General features: G+C 36.3%; 1 protein-coding gene across 3 annotated transcripts; it reads right to left on the bottom strand.

The window, feature by feature from the left end:
- Nucleotides 1–826: 826 nt before the first annotated feature.
- Nucleotides 827–18,509, bottom strand: usf2l (upstream transcription factor 2, c-fos interacting-like). 3 transcript variants are annotated; one of them, XR_014603200.1, is made up of 12 exons: nt 18,362–18,509; nt 18,025–18,083; nt 17,568–17,656; nt 14,193–14,282; nt 13,904–14,024; nt 12,654–12,741; nt 9,435–9,473; nt 3,613–3,671; nt 3,215–3,309; nt 3,013–3,141; nt 2,034–2,125; nt 827–1,906 (listed from the first exon to the last, which is right to left on the bottom strand). XR_014603200.1 is itself a non-coding variant. In XM_084088955.1 (11 exons), exons 1-11 carry the CDS (start codon nt 18,397–18,399, stop codon nt 1,829–1,831), a joined length of 885 nt encoding a protein of 294 aa, XP_083945081.1. In that variant the 5' UTR covers nt 18,400–18,492; the 3' UTR covers nt 827–1,828. The 3 variants fall into 3 exon arrangements, 2 of the variants coding, with proteins under 2 accessions (XP_083945081.1, XP_083945082.1); XM_084088955.1 differs by lacking the exon at nt 2,034–2,125 and having other exon boundaries at nt 18,362–18,492; XM_084088956.1 differs by lacking the exons at nt 2,034–2,125; nt 9,435–9,473 and having other exon boundaries at nt 18,362–18,494.
- Between the last annotated feature and the right edge of the window lie 1,194 nt (nt 18,510–19,703).

Below are 19,703 nucleotides of genomic sequence, written 5' to 3'. Positions count from 1 at the left end.
GACAGATAGATAGACAGACAGACAGACAGACAGACAGAAGGATAGATAGACAGACAGACAGACAGACAGACAGATAGACAGACAGATAGATAGACAGATAGATAGATAGATAGACAGACAGAAGGATAGATAGACAGACAGACAGACACACACATAGACAAACAAAAAGATAGATAAATAGATAGACAGAAGGATAGATAGACAGACAGAAGGATAGATAGACAGACAAAAAGATAGATAAATAGATAGAAGGATAGACTGATAGATAGATAGATGGATAGATGGATAGATAGACAGACAGACAGACAGACAGACAGACATAGATAGACAGACAGAGGGATAGACAGACAGACAGACAGACAGAAGGATAGATAGAGAGACAGACAGACAGACAGACAGACAGATAGATAGATAGACAGACGGATAGATAGACAGACAGATAGACAGACAGATAGACAGACAAAAAGATAGATAGATAGATAGATAGATAGATAGATAGATAGATAGATAGATAGATAGATAGATAGATAGATAGATAGAAGGATAAGAGACGGAGGAAAGAGCTGATGCTGCAATGATTATTGTGAGAAAATTCAAGTGTTTTTTGACCTTGCATGCATGTAAATCTACTGTAGGAGACTTTCAAATAGCAGAATAGAGGCACTTAAAAGTAGCAGTTCATCCAAAAATAAAAATCTTTACTCACCCTTGTCGTTCCAAACCCGAATATTGTGATATCTCTAATGAAACACAGAAGGGGAACTGAAGAATCTTCATGACCACAATAGTCTGTCAAGCTCCAAAAAGGACAAAAACCATAAAAACACTGTAAAAATATTTATTGTACAGCATATTTACAGGAAGACTAGACCAAAGTCTTTACTCACTAAAAATCCTCAATGTCGCTTTTTAAATCAAATAAGAAACCTTTAAATGCATCACATCAATGTTCATCGATTTGCACGTATGTGAGCTACGGTTAAAGGGTGAATAATGACTAGTTTATATAAATATGACACAATAAAATCAGTAAACTAAGAACAAAGTGGCTATTTGTAGCAGTCCATCGTGTTAATCAGGTCTTTTGAAGATTAAGTTATAGAATAAAACTCAGTAACAAACATGTTTTCAGTCCTGAGATGTCCAGCATTTAGCAAACTTAATAGCTTTTTGAATATTTTCTCATTTGCTGCTTAGATTAGTTGATGCTTTCCGAACTGTCTTCCAAAGGCGATCCGAGATAAGAAGCTAATAATCCCAGACGGAGCTCATTTTCTTGCTTTTTTTCTTGCTTTTTTTTAGAGGGACGTGCAGGTGCTTTTGTTTCCGATTTTAACACTAAATTTCACGGGAACCGCTAATGACATTTCTTCACGGCTTCATTCATCCCGTAACGACCTTCCAGAACACCACAAAGAGGAGGATTTTTCTCCGGGAGAATTTTAAATTAAACGAGGCACTGAACAAACAACTAATACTTCAAGAAAAAGCAAAATTGAAAGCAACAAAGCTGGAAAATTAGCAAAAGGAAAATGTCTGGGGTGTATCATAAGGCAGAGAAAACAAACAAAAAACTGTATTCCACGGTTTAGTCCGGAGTTAGTCAGGATGAATAAATAGATGCTTTCAGGATCATAGGGTCCTGATGTCGGTGCTATTGAAAACTTCTTGACCTCTGACCTCAAGCCTGGCTTCACTGTGTCAGACATACAGCACTGAGAGAGACTCTTGAGTGCAAGTCAACACGTTTCATTCGGCCCACTTCAGTCCTCTGTCATTCTCTGAAGGCCTTTTGGCATCTGGATCTCTTTCCCAGAATGCCTGAAGCTCATTGTGTGAACATGTCAATGCCGTGATGCTCCAGTTGTGCTCGGAGAAGGCCGTTCTCGCTCTCGAGCTCCTCTATCTGAAACCAACAACAACATAGAAGTTGATTATTAAATCTGAAGATGTAGAGGCAAATGTTTTGTGTAATACTTACAGTACGTTCACATTGATGCATTTCTAAGGCAATTTTACTTAAAGCGACTTACATTGTATTGAAGCTGTGCTTTTATTTTTCAATTCATGCATTCACTGAAACCCGTGACCTTTGCGTTGCTAGTGCCATGCTCTATCGTTTGAGCTACAGGAAGGCAGAATAGAATAGAATAGAATAGAATAGAATAGAATAGAATAGAATAGAATAGAATAGAATAGAATAGAATGTAAATAAAATAGAATACAATAACATAATAGAAAAGAAAAGAGAATAGAATAGAATAATACAATAAAATAAAATAGAATACAATAACATAATAGAAAAGAAAAGAGAATAGAATAATACAATAAAATAAAATAGAATAAAAATAAGAAATAAAATAGAATAGAAAATAAAATAGAATAGCATAAAAGTACAGAAATGAAAAGTAAAGAAAAAAATAAAATAAATAAAATATTTTAAAATAGAATAGAATAGAAAATATAAAAGACAAGAAAATAGAATAGAATAGAATAAAAATAGAATAAAATATAGAATATAATAGAATAAAGGAAAAGATAATATAATAATACAGTAAAACAGAATAAAATGAAAGATAAAATGAATAAAATAAAAGATAAAATAGAATAAATAAAATAAATAAAATATAATAGTATAAAGTACAAAAAAGAAAAGAAAAGAAAATATAGAATAACATAACATAACATTACATCTCTGTTTAATTGGACAGATATGTTTTAGCACCCTCTTCTGGTGCTGTTTAGCATGTTCAGCCCAGTAATGGGTTAATGTAATGATTGGGCTAATTAGTGACCTATGTGTCTTTCTAATGAAGGAGAGACTGAGAATGAAATTGTGAGTGTGTGATTCAAGTATACAAAATGTCCCAACAAACATTGCAATATCCAAAATCCTTGTCCGTGTGGGGAAATATTTTGGTCCCCATAAGGAAAACAGCTTACGGGTATAGACTATAGAGTAGGTACCGTGATTACAGACTAAGATCCCTACGCATGATGTTAAAGGCGTACCTGCTGTCTGAGCAGCTCATTGTCCACCTGTACTCTCTCTGCTCTTCTCAAACTCTCCTGAAGCCTCTGCTGATGTTGCTTCAGCTCACTAATGTAATCACACGCCTTCGACAGGATCCCACCTTTACTCTGAGGAACATGAGGATACAGTTTCAAGGCATCTATTGTAAATCACAGGTCAATAGGTCATCATGCAACTCACCGCTGCAGTCTTGGCACCATCTATACCACAGTCTGGGATCATTTTCGAGAGCATCACAATCCAGTTGTTGATTTTGTCTCGCCGCCGCCTTTCAACTGCAGATCAACAACAACAAGAAGATCAGAGGCAAAATCTAGGCCATACTGTCTAAAATTGCTGTATGTGTTCAGTCTATCAACGCTCTACTGACATCTGCAGGCAGATCTACTGTACATCAATGCCTGACGAGGTTCATTTCCAGTATCTTTGGGATGGGAGCAGTATTAGTTAGCTACAGTATTAGTTAGCTACAGTATTAGTTAGTTACAGTATTAGTTAGCTACAGTATTAGTTAGCTAGGTTCTGTTGCTTTGATTCACAGAGTAAAGACTCATATTCAATTAAGAGAATTCACTGACCTTCGTTATGTTGTGCTCTTCTCCTCTCATCTCTAGGGGTGCGCGGACTGTCCATTTTCCTACAGTAATGGGGGGTGGGGGGTCAATATGCATTATTTCACATATTTCTTCACTTTAGTGTCTCAATGTAGGCATTTTAAAAGGCTTAACATCTGCGACCTTATCTTAAAGAAAATTACAAACAAAAAACTAAACCACTGTATGCACATTCCTGTAATTTGAAATTTAGTTATTTTTATTAAAATATGCTTTGGGACATAATAATAATAATAAACAAAAGTATAATCTTTAAATGTATAAAAGCGCCAGATCAACGCATTTTTCCTTGCATTAATTGCACAAAATTTTAATTACCGGTCAGTATTGTTTAAAGTAAGTGTTCATTTGATTTCAGCAATGCTGTGTGGATCTCATTTGCTTTTATTTGCATTTTATTATCTACAGTCAAACCAAAATTTATTCAGACACCTTAAACATTTCTCACATTATCAGAGTTTATTCGCTATAGTTTAGAAAATGGCAACATATGACAAGAAGTTATGAACTCAGTTGATATTTCACTGGTTTTGCCCGTCCTTCTGTTAGACTGTCTCACAAATGAATTATGTTGAATATCTGTCAGCTGTTAAATTTAACTACACAATTAGATAATACCAGTTTAGCTCAACCAATTACCAAGCAATGATTAATTTTGTTCAGTTTGTGTGTAAAAAGGTCGCATTAGCAATTAAAGAAAAAACACTTCAATAACATGCTCAGGTCAAAGAGTCTGAATAATTTTCAGTCACAAATGTTTATAAATGTTACTGGTAGTCACTGTATAAAGAATTTTTGGCTATAATGTCACAGTTTACTTTATTTAGCTCTCCTCACTTACATAAATTAACTATAGTGTCCTGATCACACTAGTAAAACAATATCACAAATGATATCTGGTGTCTGAATAATTTTTGGTTTGACTGTATGTATTCACATTAAACCCATCAGCCACCCTGATTATACCCAACACTCATTATATATTGGCAAAAATACCATGGTCAACCCATAGACAGTAAAAGAAACTGGATTCTAAACCTCAAATAAATGCCACAATCAAGACCTCGAAGCAGAAATGAGGGAGAAACACCCAGAAACTCCTCATATGTGCCGCTCTCAAGTATAACGACCCTTACCATTAATGCTTGGAAAACACACATACATCTCCTTCAATTAATAATAATGGCTAGTGCAGTGGCTGGGATATAGTACATAAACCTACCAACGTCCGTTGCCATGGTTTTTGGAATGATTTTACTTATCGAATTACTTATATTAAAATGTAAAAAAATCATTTCGCAATAGTTTTTTGTCGACATTTAGAAAAAAAAATCGCAAAAGTTTTGCGCAAATTTGTTATGGAAACGTGCCTACTGATTCCGGAAAATCACTGGCAGTGTCAATGAACCAAAATCAAACGATCCCGGGACAAATCCCGGGACACATTATCCATGTATTTTCCGGAATCTCTGTGTGAAAGGGGCTATACTGTTTTTCATCTACTATATAGTAGGGAAGTATGTGATTTCGGAGGAGGCGGGGCCTATTCTCCTGGACCCCTAAAGCACAGTTTCATCACCCTAAAGACGGCACTGAGCATGACAAGCTTAGTCTCAGCTTTGTAAGGTTACAGCTAGCATTAGTGTGGATTGGCAGATCCCTCCGTAAGGTCTCTCTGCCCTTCGTGTGTGTGTGTGATCTCGAGGGAGTCTCGGCATCGGCTGTGTTCATTACGTTATAAATTGAAGTGCTGAAACAGCTGCCGAAGCCCAACTTTAGCCTAATGACACAACTGTTCTCCGAGTGTAATCTTCCCTCAGGTATACGCTTTAATGAAGTCACGACTAGCAAAACGCCATGGAGGAAGCGAGACGCTTTCCAATGCAAACCAACAAAAAGTGAAGATGCTTTTATTTACTCTTCAGGGCATCTCTGTATATCTAGCACTATATACAGAAGAAGTGACCTCAGTATGCGAATGTACCATGTTAAACTAAAGAAACATGACACTGGTCAACTTAAAGGTGAAGTGTGTAAATTCTGCACCACCAGTGGCACCAAATGGAATTGCAACGAATTTTGGACATAATCATATTAGCTCAACCAATTTGAGATGGGACTATCTGCAAAACATTGGAAGACAAGCATGCTTGAGTGTCTGAAACTTCATTATTATTTTTGCAATTATTTTTGTTGCGTGCATGCTTATTTATTTCTATATACACTATATGGTAGGGGTGGAACGGTACATGTATTCGTATTGAACCGAAACGGTACGGGCGTCACGGTTCGGTGCATAAATTTACACAGAGAATACACAGTATAAAAATAAATAAAACTTGCGTGCAAATTAATTAATGTAATGCGGAACTACTGTTAGATACGTGGGTTCTTTAGGGACACCTAATCTGTAGCCCCGCCTTAGCTCTGAAGCAGGCTGCGATGCTTATTGAATATGTTGTGTGTGTGAGAGAGAGAGAGAGAGAGAGAGAGAGAGAGAGAGAGAGAGAGAGAGAGAGAGAGAGAGAGAGAGAGAGAGAGAGAGAGAGAGAGAGGGGGGCGCGATCGAAAAGTCGCAAAGTGTTTACTTGTGTGTGTGTGTGTGTGTGTGTGTGTGTGTGAGGCACGGGCGCGATAGAACAGTGGAAACATAAAAACATACTCCGTCATTTTGTTTATACAGGACATCATTCAATCTGCAAAGTGTTTAAGTTACTGTTAATTAAAATTTTAAGGAAAACAAATATATTAATCTGAAATGTAGCAAATTAATTTTCAATTCATTCAGGTACAATTACCATACATAGGTATCTCAAGGTCTTTTTGTCTTTTTATTAATTTAATTAATAAACTAATTATATAAAACTATTGTCAGTGCACTACAAATAAACTGGTTCTAGGCCTTTATTAATAAAACTTATTTAAAGGGGGGGTGAAATGCTCATTTTCACTCAATCTCCTGTTAATCTTGAGTACCTATAGAGTAGTATTGCATCCTTCATATCTCCAAAAAGTCTTTAGTTTTATTATATTTATAAAAGAAAGATAGGCTGTACCGAGTCTTTCCGGAAAAAACAGAGCGGCTGGAGGCGTGCCGTGTGGGCGAAGCTAAAGCTGTGCTTACCCGCCGAGCTAACAACACACAGAGACATTTGAAGCAGTTTTACTCACCGCCCGGTTCCAACGCACGACCGCGAACCTTTATCATTGTGACTGCTCGATCCTTAAGCATTAGACGATCTGCAAATCCGTCGATCTGGGCTTTGTTTATAAAACAATCATCGTCGAAATGCATGGAACAAACAGTCTTACACAACTCCGTTGATGCTCTGAAAAAACAAACTCCATCCACTGGTCCCTTAAAGGTCCCATGACATGCTACTTTTTGTAGGCTTTAATATAGGCCTTAGTGGTCCCTAGTACTGTATCTGAAATCTCTTTCCAAAAATTCAGCCTCGGTGCAGAATTATAGCCACTACAAGCCAGTCCCAGAATGAGCTTCCTTCAGACGGGACGTTTCGGTGTCTGTAGCTTTAAATACTAATGAGGAGGAGAAAGGCGGCGCAAGGTGGAGGGTGGGTGTGGCCTTGACCATCTTGCGCAACGGTACCGTGGCGTGCATGTTTACGTTGGATATATTGCAATGGCACGAAGACACGCAGTCTTTCAAGCATTTCAGTTTGACCCAGAATCTGATCCGGATGGAGAAGCAACGGATGAAGAAGTTGCAACTCAGCGGCTCCAGCAGGACGTTTCCGAATGGTTAGTTTAAAATATTATGTCTGGATACGGTACTTTATTCGGATGGTTTACAGTTATTATCATGTAGCTAACGCTAACCTACTGTTGCCTTTTCATGAGAGATCTGTAACGTCTGTATTTATCTTATTACAATTACATCAAGCTCTGCGATCTTGAAATGCGGATATCGCGCGCGCCATATAACCATCAGGAGAACGGTTATCCAAATAACAAAGAAGTGTACAACACTCGCGTTACAGTGTGTGTATTCACACACATAAACTGCATAGCTGCATAGCTAATGTTACAGCCACATTCTACGTGTAGCTGAGCCAAAGAGAGTGATCCAGACTTTAGTTTCAGACGTTCAGCAAGCCCAGCTCTGTATTGACCCTTCGGTGTTCATTTGTACATCCAATTATTGAGCAATTGTTATGCTTCGCTCGCTCAAAAGCCATGATATTTCTCGTGGACAAACTAAAATCGCGCGCGCGCGTTCTACTTCCTAGCGCATTTTCTCATGGGCGGAAAATATTCTCTGGGCGGGCAAAGCAGAGACAGGGGAGGTAACATTTCCTCCTTATGACGTCATAAAGAGGAGATTCAAGATCAGCGCGTATGAGCCTCCATTTTCTCAAAGGCAGAGAAAGATAGCAAAAGCTCGATTTATACCGATTGAAATTTCTAGAAACTTGGGGACCATATACAGGCTAGGGGAACTCATTAATGTTAAAAAACCTCAGAAAGTGAAAATTTCATGTCATGGGACCTTTAACGCTGGGTTCTTTGGGAATCTGTGCAGGGTTGTCTTGCCCTGGCAACCAAAAACCCACTTTGGTGACATTGACTTCCCAAAAGCCGAGCAGAGCGCTTTGATGGCGTACTGCTTTCGCTCTCTTGCTCTGGTCTACGAGTGCGCGCGCGCCTGCGCTATTCCGGGAGAAGTGCCCTTAGGACCCATATAAGGAAATTACGCCCCAGCTGACGTCACACAGACCCATACTCGAAAAAAACTTTCCGAAACTTGTGACAAACCGGAAGGACAATTTTTGGCACAGAAATACTCCTTCAAACGTACAATTTAATTTTTGAAACTTTGTCCATGTTTAGCATGGGAATCCAACTCTTTAACAGTGTAAAAAACTCAGTATGCATGAAATAGCATTTCACCCCCCCTTTAAAAAATACAAGGCTTAAGTAATTTATTTTCCTTTGGTGGTACAGCCTGAGACATGCACAAGCCTTCTGCATTTTTGTTTTGATTTTCCCTCCACTGTACCGAACTCGTACCGAACCGTGATGTCTGAACCGAGGTACGAACCGAACCGTGACTTCTGTGTACCGTTCCACCCCTACTATATGGACAAAAGTATTGGTACATCTGATCATTTCACCAACTGGGACTGCAGTGACATCGCATTCTAAATACATAGACATTAATATTGTATACACAGATTTTAATATGGATTTGTTCCCCATTTTGCAGCTATAACAGCTTCCACTCTTCTCAAAAGGCTTTCCACAAGATTTTGGAGTGTTTCTGTGGGAATTTTTGCCCATTCATCCAGTAGACCATGTGTGAGGACAGACACTGATGTTGGACGAGAATGCCAGGCTCGCAATCTCCGTTCCAGTTCATCCCAAAAGTGTTGGATGGGGTTGAGATCTCTGATCAAATGATCATGTGATCGAAATCTCTTGACTCTGTGTGAGCCAGTCTTCCAGACCAAACTCATCCAACCATGAGTGTGTCCGAAATCACGATTTCAGGGGACAGCCATTTGTAGTGGTGTCAAAACCATAGTTGACGTTACCGAGTGCACTCATTCAATCCCACAATGCACTGCAATAACGATTGTACATTACCTGTGGCAATGGGCCTGATTGAAACACCTGAATTCAATAATCAAGAGGTATTTCAAAATACTTTTGCCCATATAGTGCATTTTACTCAATCTTTACTCACGTTAGGTGTTAATTTTGTGGCATAGAAATGATACGCTATACCTTTAAGAGACAGTTTTGGGTGTAAAGGTTTTTCTCACCAGTTAAAACCTTCATGCTGTTGTGTGTTGAGTTCATCTCTGCAGAAAAGAGGCAAATTTATTTCAGACATTTCAAAAAACACTTTGATTGCGTAATTTCAGCTTAAAGGAAGATGGAGCATTACAGAAACAGCTTGATTGGATCTTTTGCTGACTGATATTCACATAAACAGACAAATATTACAAGAAATATACTGGAATTGCATACAACCTACAATTTATGTAGTATTTATACTGTGCATACAATAGTTGGAAGATCTAAATAACATACTACATTTGCTTAAATCTGGGATGTGCAACAGAGCAAACCATCATTTTTGACAATATTTGACCACACTTCAAATACATGAGACATTTTGCACGAAATTTGATGATGAAAACTAATAAAAATGGGGAAGAAAGCACACAGCTAAAACTAATTTATTAGTAAATACTATAATAGTATAAATAATACTAAAAAAACACTGTGTATCTGTGTGATCAGCATTTCATTCTGCATGCAACCCACACTCTCTAACTACAGTGGCTTTTATCCCAGGAAATAATAACCCGAGGGATTTGTAATTCTAATGGTAGAAAGAGAGATTAGGACTCTTGTGGAATTCATTACGCTGCAGATTTCGCATGAGATGCAATAGCTGTGCGTGTCCAAAAGAAGGAAATAATCAAACAAGAATGACTGAAACAAACGCGTGACTCTTCAGCAGGATATTTCTACTGAGCCTATTTTGGAGGATGAGAATGTTGCAACCGCACAAACGCGTGAGCATCGCCTGTTTTCACAACACTTCTGCTTCTGCAGAGTAAAAACAGCACCTTCAGAAGGAAGCACAACAAACCACAATGATCCTGTCAAAACCCAGAATCGTGACAAACAGCCCTGTTTTCATATGGAGCGGGATCCCAAGGTTAAATGGAGAGCAAGGAACATGCAAAAGTGCAACACAGAGCATACCTGTCAACATTTGGATACCAAAATATGGGAGATCTGAACGGGGGCAGGCTAAATACACATTAATTGCGCAGATATTAACATAAATAAATACATAATCTCTGTATTACATACATAATACATTACATACATAGGGCCCTATCTTGCACCCAGCGCAATTGACTTTGTACATCGACGCATGTATCATTCCTATTTTGCACCTGACGTACAGCAGACTTTTCCCTCCACAGACGTACGTCGGTAAATTAGGGAATGAAATGAAAAGAGGAGGCGTGTTCCGGTGCAAACGTTCCCTGGTGCTATTTTGCAGTTTCAGAAAACACTGGCCATAGACCAGGAGAAACCTAGTCTAAAGTCAGTGGCGCGTTCAGATGCTATTTTAAGGGCGCATGCTTGGCCGTAATCAATGTAGCGTGTGCACAACGCACACACACTTTGCTTATCTCATCTAGCCTACACACTTACGCAGCAGTTTTCATTTTTAGAAAACCATACATTATTACAAGGAACAATATTAACACACGAGGGAAATCATTGTTGTGATTTCTAGCTTACACATTTACCAAAATTATTATACGCCTGTTTAACCGAAGCTAATTTGGGTGTGTTTCTCCATCCCCAATGTCACTTCTCTGTGTTTTACGGCCCTGACGAGAACGTCGGTCTCCTCGGCTGTGAACCGCTCCTGGCAAATCCGCCGTTATAATAGCAAGCCGCCATGGAACAAGCGCGCCTGCTCTTAAAGGGAATGTGAGATGACGCTCTGATTGAAGCTACTTCAGACCAACACATTTTAGATTTGCGTCGGGCGCAAGAGTCATTTATCCCGCCGGTATAATAGCAACAGCGCCCGAGATCCGCCCACAAAGTTACTTGCTTTTCGCGTTTGATACTTGCGTTTCAGATCGTTAAAATAGGGCCCATAGTCTCCAATGCCATCTCTCTCATGTTCGTCCATCCTCGGGATGCTGCTGTTCTTCTTCGAGCGATTTCCCCCCCCCCCCAAACTACTTCAGTGGACCTTTAAGTAACTGGGGTTAAGTAACCTTAACCAATGAAATTAGCTGCAGGGCGGGATTTCTGTTTAACTGGTTTGCGCCCAGTGGGATTTTTTTTTACATTTTTTATAGAAAGATTAAAAATACGGGAAAATATTTTAACTGCATGATAGTGGGATAGCAAGGTAAAATACGGGAGAATCCCGGGAAAAACGGGAGGGTTGACAGGTATGACAAAGAGCCTGCAGACAATCACTCCCTGGGTAAATCCCATCCCAAATTCAAAAGACAGACCCCTGACACGTCATTTTCTGACGTCATTTGTCGCGTACGTGCTTAGTCAAGACGCGAGTAATTAAAAAGGCTCCAACTACTTTAAAAGCCCACATCTAGGCACATTTCGGCTTTTATGAACAACCTGGTAAGCACGACCTGGAGAAGACACACACTGTGTGTAAAATCATGTCACGCACAAATAAAATATTCAGGGGGTAATACCACTAACTTGAGAAAACACGTCAGCCGTTTTCACCCCGAGCTGTTAGCGCCTGGCAGAGTCGGACTGCTTGTATTTATTGACAAAATTGTATACATGTGAAGTAAAACTGAAAATTGAGGATGCAGTGCATCATGATATCGAATTGAACTGAATCGATGACATGATAATCGTAATCGAACCGAACCGTGAGACCAGTGTAGGTTCTCACCCCTACTGACACGGTATTATTTGACCTATAAAATATGTAAATGTGTGTCATTCAATACTAATTTATGGGTTATGCTTTAATGGACAACACCTGTGGCTGTAAATGCAAGATTTGTGTAGACTGAAGGACAATCTTCTGTGGTAAAGTGACACTAATATACAGATCTTAAAAATAGGCTTAAAAACCAGGACTGTGCAACTTAATCGCATCCAAAATAAAAATTTGTGTTTACATAATATAGCTATGTGTGTGTACTGTGCATAATTATTTTCTATATATAAATACACACACATGCATGTATATATTTAAGAAAAATGTGTTATTTATATATAAAATATTTATATTTATATATAATATAAATGATGTATAAGCATATATACATGCAAATATTTCTTAACTATATACATGAATATGTGTGTATATACAAAATAATTATACACAGCACACACACATATATTATGTAAACACAAACTTTTATTTTGGATGCGATTAATCACGATTAATCGTTGCCCAGCCCTATTAAAAACATAACACCTGTTTTGTGCATTTTTTTTGTACTTACACAGTGTAAGTGTGTGTGCGTGGAGCTAGAGTCCGCTGGGAGGCAGAGAGCAGAGCATCTGAAGGACTCATCATCACGTAGAATTGACCTAAACCAGAGACGACAGATGTTGTAAACACTACAATCAAATCACATTTCCTGCCACTGAGAGAACTCGTGTTTATTCTGATAAGAGATTTATTTTTTGATTATGTAGAGTTTGTAAGTTCACAACCAAAGGGATGAACAGTACATATATACAAAATAAATAATTGCATTATAAATATTATATATATATATATATATATATATATATATATATATATATATATATATATATATATATATATGCACACATATAATAATAATGATGATGATAATAATAATAATAATAATATTTATTTTTATATACACTAGCAGTCAAAAAATAATTGGAATAATATTTTTTTTTATGTTTGTGAAAGAACTATCTAATGCTCACCAAGGCTGCATTTGTTTGATCAAAACAGTGCAAGTAAAACAGTAATATTGTGAAATATTATTACAATTTAAAATAATGTTTTTTCTATGTGAATATATAGTAAAGTGTAATTTATTACTGTGATCAAAGCTGAATTTTCAGCATCATTACTCCAGTCTTCAGTGTCACATGATACTTCAGAAATCATTCTAATATGATGATTTCATGCTCAAGAAACATTTATGATATTATCAATGTTGAAATATTTAATATTTTTGTGTAAACTGTGATACACTACTATTAAAATGTGTGAGTTAGGTAAGACAACGATAAAGAAATGTATTTATTTTTACTCAGCAAGGACACTTTTATTATAAAAACATTTATAATGTTACAACAAAAGATTATATTTCAAATAAATGCTGTTTGTTGAACTTTCAAATAATCCTGAAAAAAAAATCTACTTAAGAGATTAAGGATCATTCATTCATAACTGAATGCAAATGAGTACAAAAATAAGTCTGACATCATCACATGGATATTTTAGACTCTTGAGGATCGAAGTCGTTGAGAAATGCAGATAATAGCACACATACACACACACACACACACACACACACCTTACTCTGAAAGTAAACTAACCAACTACATTACTTGGTAGAAGAATTCTTCATAATGAATAGTTAAAACCACTTTCCATGTTTTTTGAGACATCCTCTAACTGAAGTGAAATGACTATATAACGATCATCTGCTCAATCTATTGAAGCGTGTTGTGATTCTGTGTGTGTGTGAGGCGGCAGATCTCAAACCTGTCGTTTGTGTGAATGTGTGTTCGGCTGCTGTTCCCTCGCTCACAGACGATGCTGGGTAATACACACATCGCGCCTCCTCTCTGTCACCTTCATTACCGAAAGAGTTTTGAATTACTGTCTGGAAGAAAACAATGCATAAACTTTAACATCTGGCGATTTGGTTATAGACCTAGCGGAGTTTGTGTAAATATGCATTATCTGCTCTGACACGTTGTCATGTTCTGCTGTGTGTTGTTGAATGAGACTCATGTTGAACTATAATGAAGTACGAACATTGATTTCATACCGGCAGGGATCCAGTGATATTAACCGGCTCTCCGACTTCACTTCTACCCTCCAGTATTTGATCTGAGACAGGAATCACTCGGTATGTCACCTGAGGACGACAGAGAATACGAAATCAAACACCTCCCTACTATATACAGGGTTCATACAGAAACTGTAAAATTCAATTCAAGGACTTTTCACGCACTACTTTCTTGGTTTTCACGGACTGAGATCTCACTTATTAAACAATATCTTTATTATCTTTCAAATTCTATAAAAGGTAAATAGATAAATAAAAATAATCTAATAAAACAAAATAGTACAAATAATAAAGTGCAGCACATGCAATGACTGTGGAAACTTTAATCATTGAAAGGATACTATGACAAACTTACCGCTTTCCTTTATTCAAACTGATTTTTTTCTCGCAATATATGATTGACCTGAAGAATGAAGGATATCTTATACTTTGATATTTATATGAGCAATATCACGCTCATAGCCATGTGAAATGACTCTATATCTGTATTAGACAGGCTGCAGCATTAATTGTGTGTGAAAAGATTGTTTTATCAATAAAATTAAACACTATTTTTACATATCGTCTTTCAATAAATCAAGCTTTTCTTAAATATGGCTGATTTCAACGGTTTTCCAGAACTTAAATTTCAAAGAGTACAACTTCAAGCATCTTGTACGAGCCCTGTATATGTATAGGCCTATAGTAGGCGAAAAACACCTATAATAAGTGTTTATATTCGGACTATTTCTATTCGGACGGGTTCGTGCGTGACTCGTCATAGACATAAACAGAGAGAAGTAGTTCCGGCTACAATGTTCTTCCGCAAGTTCTGTTTATTATTCGCTAGAGCGCCAAAAGTTACGGACTGAAGCTTTAATGATAATAACCCTGGTTTCAAATAATAAAAAAACAATATAGTATTTAAAGACAAAAAACAATATAGCATTTAAAGACAAAAAACAATATAGTATTTAAAGACAAAAAACAATATAGCATTTAAAGACAAAAAACAATATAGTATTTAAAGACAAAAAACAATATAGCATTTAAAGACAAAAAACAATATAGCATTTAAAGACAAAAAACCAAGGCTGCATCTGAAATCACACATACTTCCTATATAGTAGGCAAAAAAAATATTGATTCTTAAAATGCCTTTTTTCAGTGGATGTATAGAGTATTTTTAGCACCATTTCCATGACGTTTGTTTTATTGTCCAGATGTTTTTAGGTTTTCAATAGCCCTGTTCACACTGGATTAGTATTATCCAGGGACCTCATGTGATTTAGAAATTTACATAAACCCCGCCCCCGGGAACACGATTTATAGATTATCATGACAGAATATGCTAATCAATGACTAGAAGATAGTTAACTCCACATCAGCTACATAGTTCATCAGCAAACCATTCAGAAATGTCCTGTTGCTTCTACATGTTGTCACTTCTTCTTGAGCCTCTCCATCATTGTCTGACTCCGGTTTGAACATAAATGGCTAAAGGTTTTTGAAATTTTCAGTGCATGTGTGTGTGAGGTAAAAGGACACAAGCTCTTGAAGCTCCGCCCACTGTGCCGGGCAGCTCATTTGCATTTAAAGGAACAGACACAAAACGGTGCGTTTTTGCTCACCCTCAAAAAGTGACAATTTTAACATGCTATATAAAAAGCATATATTTTGAGCTAAAACTTCACACACACACTCTTGGGGACATCGAAGACTTATTTTACATCTTATTAAAAGGGCATTATACCACCCCTTTAAAGTCCCCCTGTAGTCAATAATTTTATTCCTTAAAGCTCACCTTTGATCACCAAAATGAAATATTTAAACGTTTTTTCCTTGAAAAAAAAAATTCTTTCTATGAATTCTATGAATATGCAAATGAGCCCCGCCTCCACTCACTCACTCAGCTCAGAGATCCACTGGTTGACGATCACACGTTGATCTGATTGGTTACAAGGTAGTTTGTGACGTCAGAAACACCAGCGATTTCAAAGCGTGTTTTTGAGACTGTCTTTGGTTCACTGCAGTTTTAAGGAGAAAATACTCAGCAATGGTGTCGACTTATGAATTTACACATGGTTTGTATATTAAAAACACCACATAGACATATAAACAACATCAAAAGCTGGATTTTCACCACAGGGGGACTTTAAATTATCCTTTAGCTGATATTGTACAGCAAGATATTATGTGATTAAGGTATCGCAACATCTCGACATCCAAAACGAGAGAGTCTGCTGCTTTTTGTCGATCTAAAATGCAGGGAAAATGTCATGATTAACTATAAAGTGCTCATGGAAAAGTTCCCAGCGTCTCCTGGCTGAATTCTCCATTCATCCATTTAATAATCCTCCCTCCAGTCCATGCAGAGAGCTGTGCATGATCTAATTTAAAGGTCTAAAACGACACAGTTGTTCACTGAAAGAATACACATTTGTAAATGCCCCTTAACAGCCCCCCCTCCAATCATCTGTCATGTGACCCGCCTTCTGAGTGACATGTGACACAGGCCCAGTGCCAATCCCAGTGAGAGATTAGAATCACATGACTGCCGGTGCAAATAGGTGAAACTCAAGAAAATGATATACATAAAGAAAATAAAGCTATTTTCAATGGCTATTTATGTACATTTTACCCCTAAATTCTCATTACTGTAATTTTGTTATTCCTATTATTCTCAGTGGTTGTTCTCATTATATTAGTGGGGGAAAAAATACAAATGTTTTTTATTCATTATTTTTAATATTGTTTAATCAGCATAAATTAAATACTACCATAATGTATAACTATACCATTTTAATAAAATCCCCCCTTTTTTCCATTAAAGTAATGAAAAAATAATTCATCCTTCATTCTCTGAAATATAATTTTTGGGCATTTTGATGTAAAACCAGACAGGCACTTGGCAATGAAAAATAAAATAAAGCTATTTTCAATGTACATTTTTACCCTAAATTCTCATTATTCTCAGTGGTTGTTCTCATTATATTAGAGGGGGGAAAAATTTATTCAGTATTTTTAATATTGTTTAATAAGCATTAATTAAATACTACCATAATGTATAATACAATTTTAATACCCCCCCCCCCCCCCCTTTTTTTTTCTTTTTCTTTTTGCATTAAAAATAATGCAAAAAAAAACAATTTAACAAATAACTCATCCTTCATTTCTGAAATATAATGTTCTTGCATTTTGAGGTAAAACCACACAGATACTTGGCCGAGTTTAAAGGTTCCCATTAAGAGAGACAAAAATGACAAAAAACATGCAGAGAAATGAACTATGGCATCGACATCGGTTTAATCCTCCTCTGAAAAAGCTTGACTCTAATAAAGGATTTATCTATGATGGCACTGAAAGGACACTCACCTGTCCTCCAGGATTTTCTGTGTGAAACTGATAGTGAACGTTTCCGTCCACACGAGCTAAAGGACGAGGATCACCGGCGACCGCCACACCTGCAGACATCAAACATGTTGATTTAATAAAGTTCATCAAAAGGCATCAAAATAATTTAAGTTTATATTTTATAATTAATAGTACTTATAAGTAATCTAAAAGTCTCTCGATTAACATGAAATATAATGCATATAACATATAATAAAGAATAAATAAAACAAAGTGTTCAAGATCATTTATAGCACATCAGATGATGTGACCCCTGTTGAAACAGTGCTAAACTACACAGAACTAAAGCAAATATCTATCAGAACTAAAAAAATAAATAAATATAGAGAGAACCGTAACAAATAAAGCATGCATCATGGAACAAATGTCTTAGAAAAAGCATCATCATGTGACCGACACAACTTAATAACAGACATACCTTCAGCTATTTGTACAACCTTCTTTTCTTGATTTTTGTGACTGCAGATAAACTTGTTCCTGTGACGCATGAAAGTACAATATCAAGTTCAGCAACTTTTTTTTTTTTTTTTTTACAATCACAATCCCTTCTCAGAAGTTGTTGGTCTCTATGTATACAAAACAATTCTGAGGACCAGCAGAACAGTGTTGAATCTCCAGTCGCAGAAGATGCACAATGCATCAGATTGCATTATTGAAATATATTTTCTTCAGTCATTGTCTTCACAGTGCATTCCTGTATCTCTGATAGCTCTCTGTGAGAATCTGAGCTGCGTACAGACAGTGTGATGCATTACCTGTGTGAAGAGTGTGTGTTGAGCTGCAGCTGATCCATCAGTGCTCTGACTCTCACACACACAGATCATGATCACGGGAACAAACACTCCAGTCATGTGAGATTCTGCTTCTTCTTCTGAGGCTTAATGGCAGCAGTACTGCCACCAACTGGAGTGAGGAAATAACATATTATATTTAAATATAAATGTAAACATTTAATATACATATATTTATATGTTTTATATTATTTTGTGTTTTATTTTATATTTATTTGATCAAAAATACAGAAAAAAACTGTAATAATGCAAAATATTATTACAATTTAAAATAACTGAATATATTATAATTTATTCCTGTGATCAAAGCTGAATTTTCAGCATCATTACTCCAGTCTTCAGTGTCACATGATCCTTCAGAAATCATTATCATTTGCTGATTTATTATCAATGTTGGAAACAGTTGTGCTGCTTAATATTTGTTTGGAACCTGTAATACTTTTTCAGGATTCATCAATAAAAAGTTAAAACAGGATTTATTCAAAACAGAAATCTTTTCTAACAATTTAATTTTTTACTATCCTTTTTATCAATTTAACACATCCTTGCTTAATAAAAGTATTAATTTCTTTCAAAAAAAGAAAGAAAAAAATTACTGACCCCAAACTTTGGAACAGTATATTCTAAATAAATGCTGTTTTTGCTTTTTATTCATCAAAGAATCCTAAAAAAAAGTATCACAGGTTATAAAAAAAAAAAAACATTCAGCAGCACAACTGTTTCCAACATTGATAATAAATCATCATATTAGAATGATTTCTGAAGGATCATGTGACACTGAAGACTGGAGTAATGATGCTGAAAATTCAGCTTTGATCACAGGAATAAATTACACTTTACTATATATTTACATAGAAAACAGCTATTTTACATTGTAATAATATTTGAGCTTTATATTTGAGATTAATAATATTTAATATTATATGTAATAATATTGAGCTTAAGAGACTTCTGTCAAAAACATAAAAATAGTAATGTTTCCAAATGTTCCATGTTTCCAATGTATACACACACATTATGAACAAAACTCGGAGCAACTTTAAGAAATCTATATTTGTGTTAAATTAAACTTACTTATAATCAAAATATTACTACACACAAATTCAAGCTCTTTGTTTTACATTTAAAAAAAAATAAGGGCACTGGTTAATTTTGACTGAAGTCTTTTCATTGTGACCACTAACGTTAGATGTCCTCCTTTCGAGCGCTTCAGTGAATCATTTTGCCAATATTTTCAGTTTCTAATTCTTAGAAAGTTGCGTTTTTCTCACCACTTATTGTAATAATTTCGTTTAATATTGAGTGA

Source organism: Abramis brama (assembly GCF_963993115.1).
Source record: "Abramis brama genome assembly, chromosome: 17".
NCBI classification, from domain to species: Eukaryota; Metazoa; Chordata; class Actinopteri; order Cypriniformes; family Leuciscidae; genus Abramis; species Abramis brama.
This window is presented reverse-complemented; position numbering and strand designations above follow the sequence as displayed.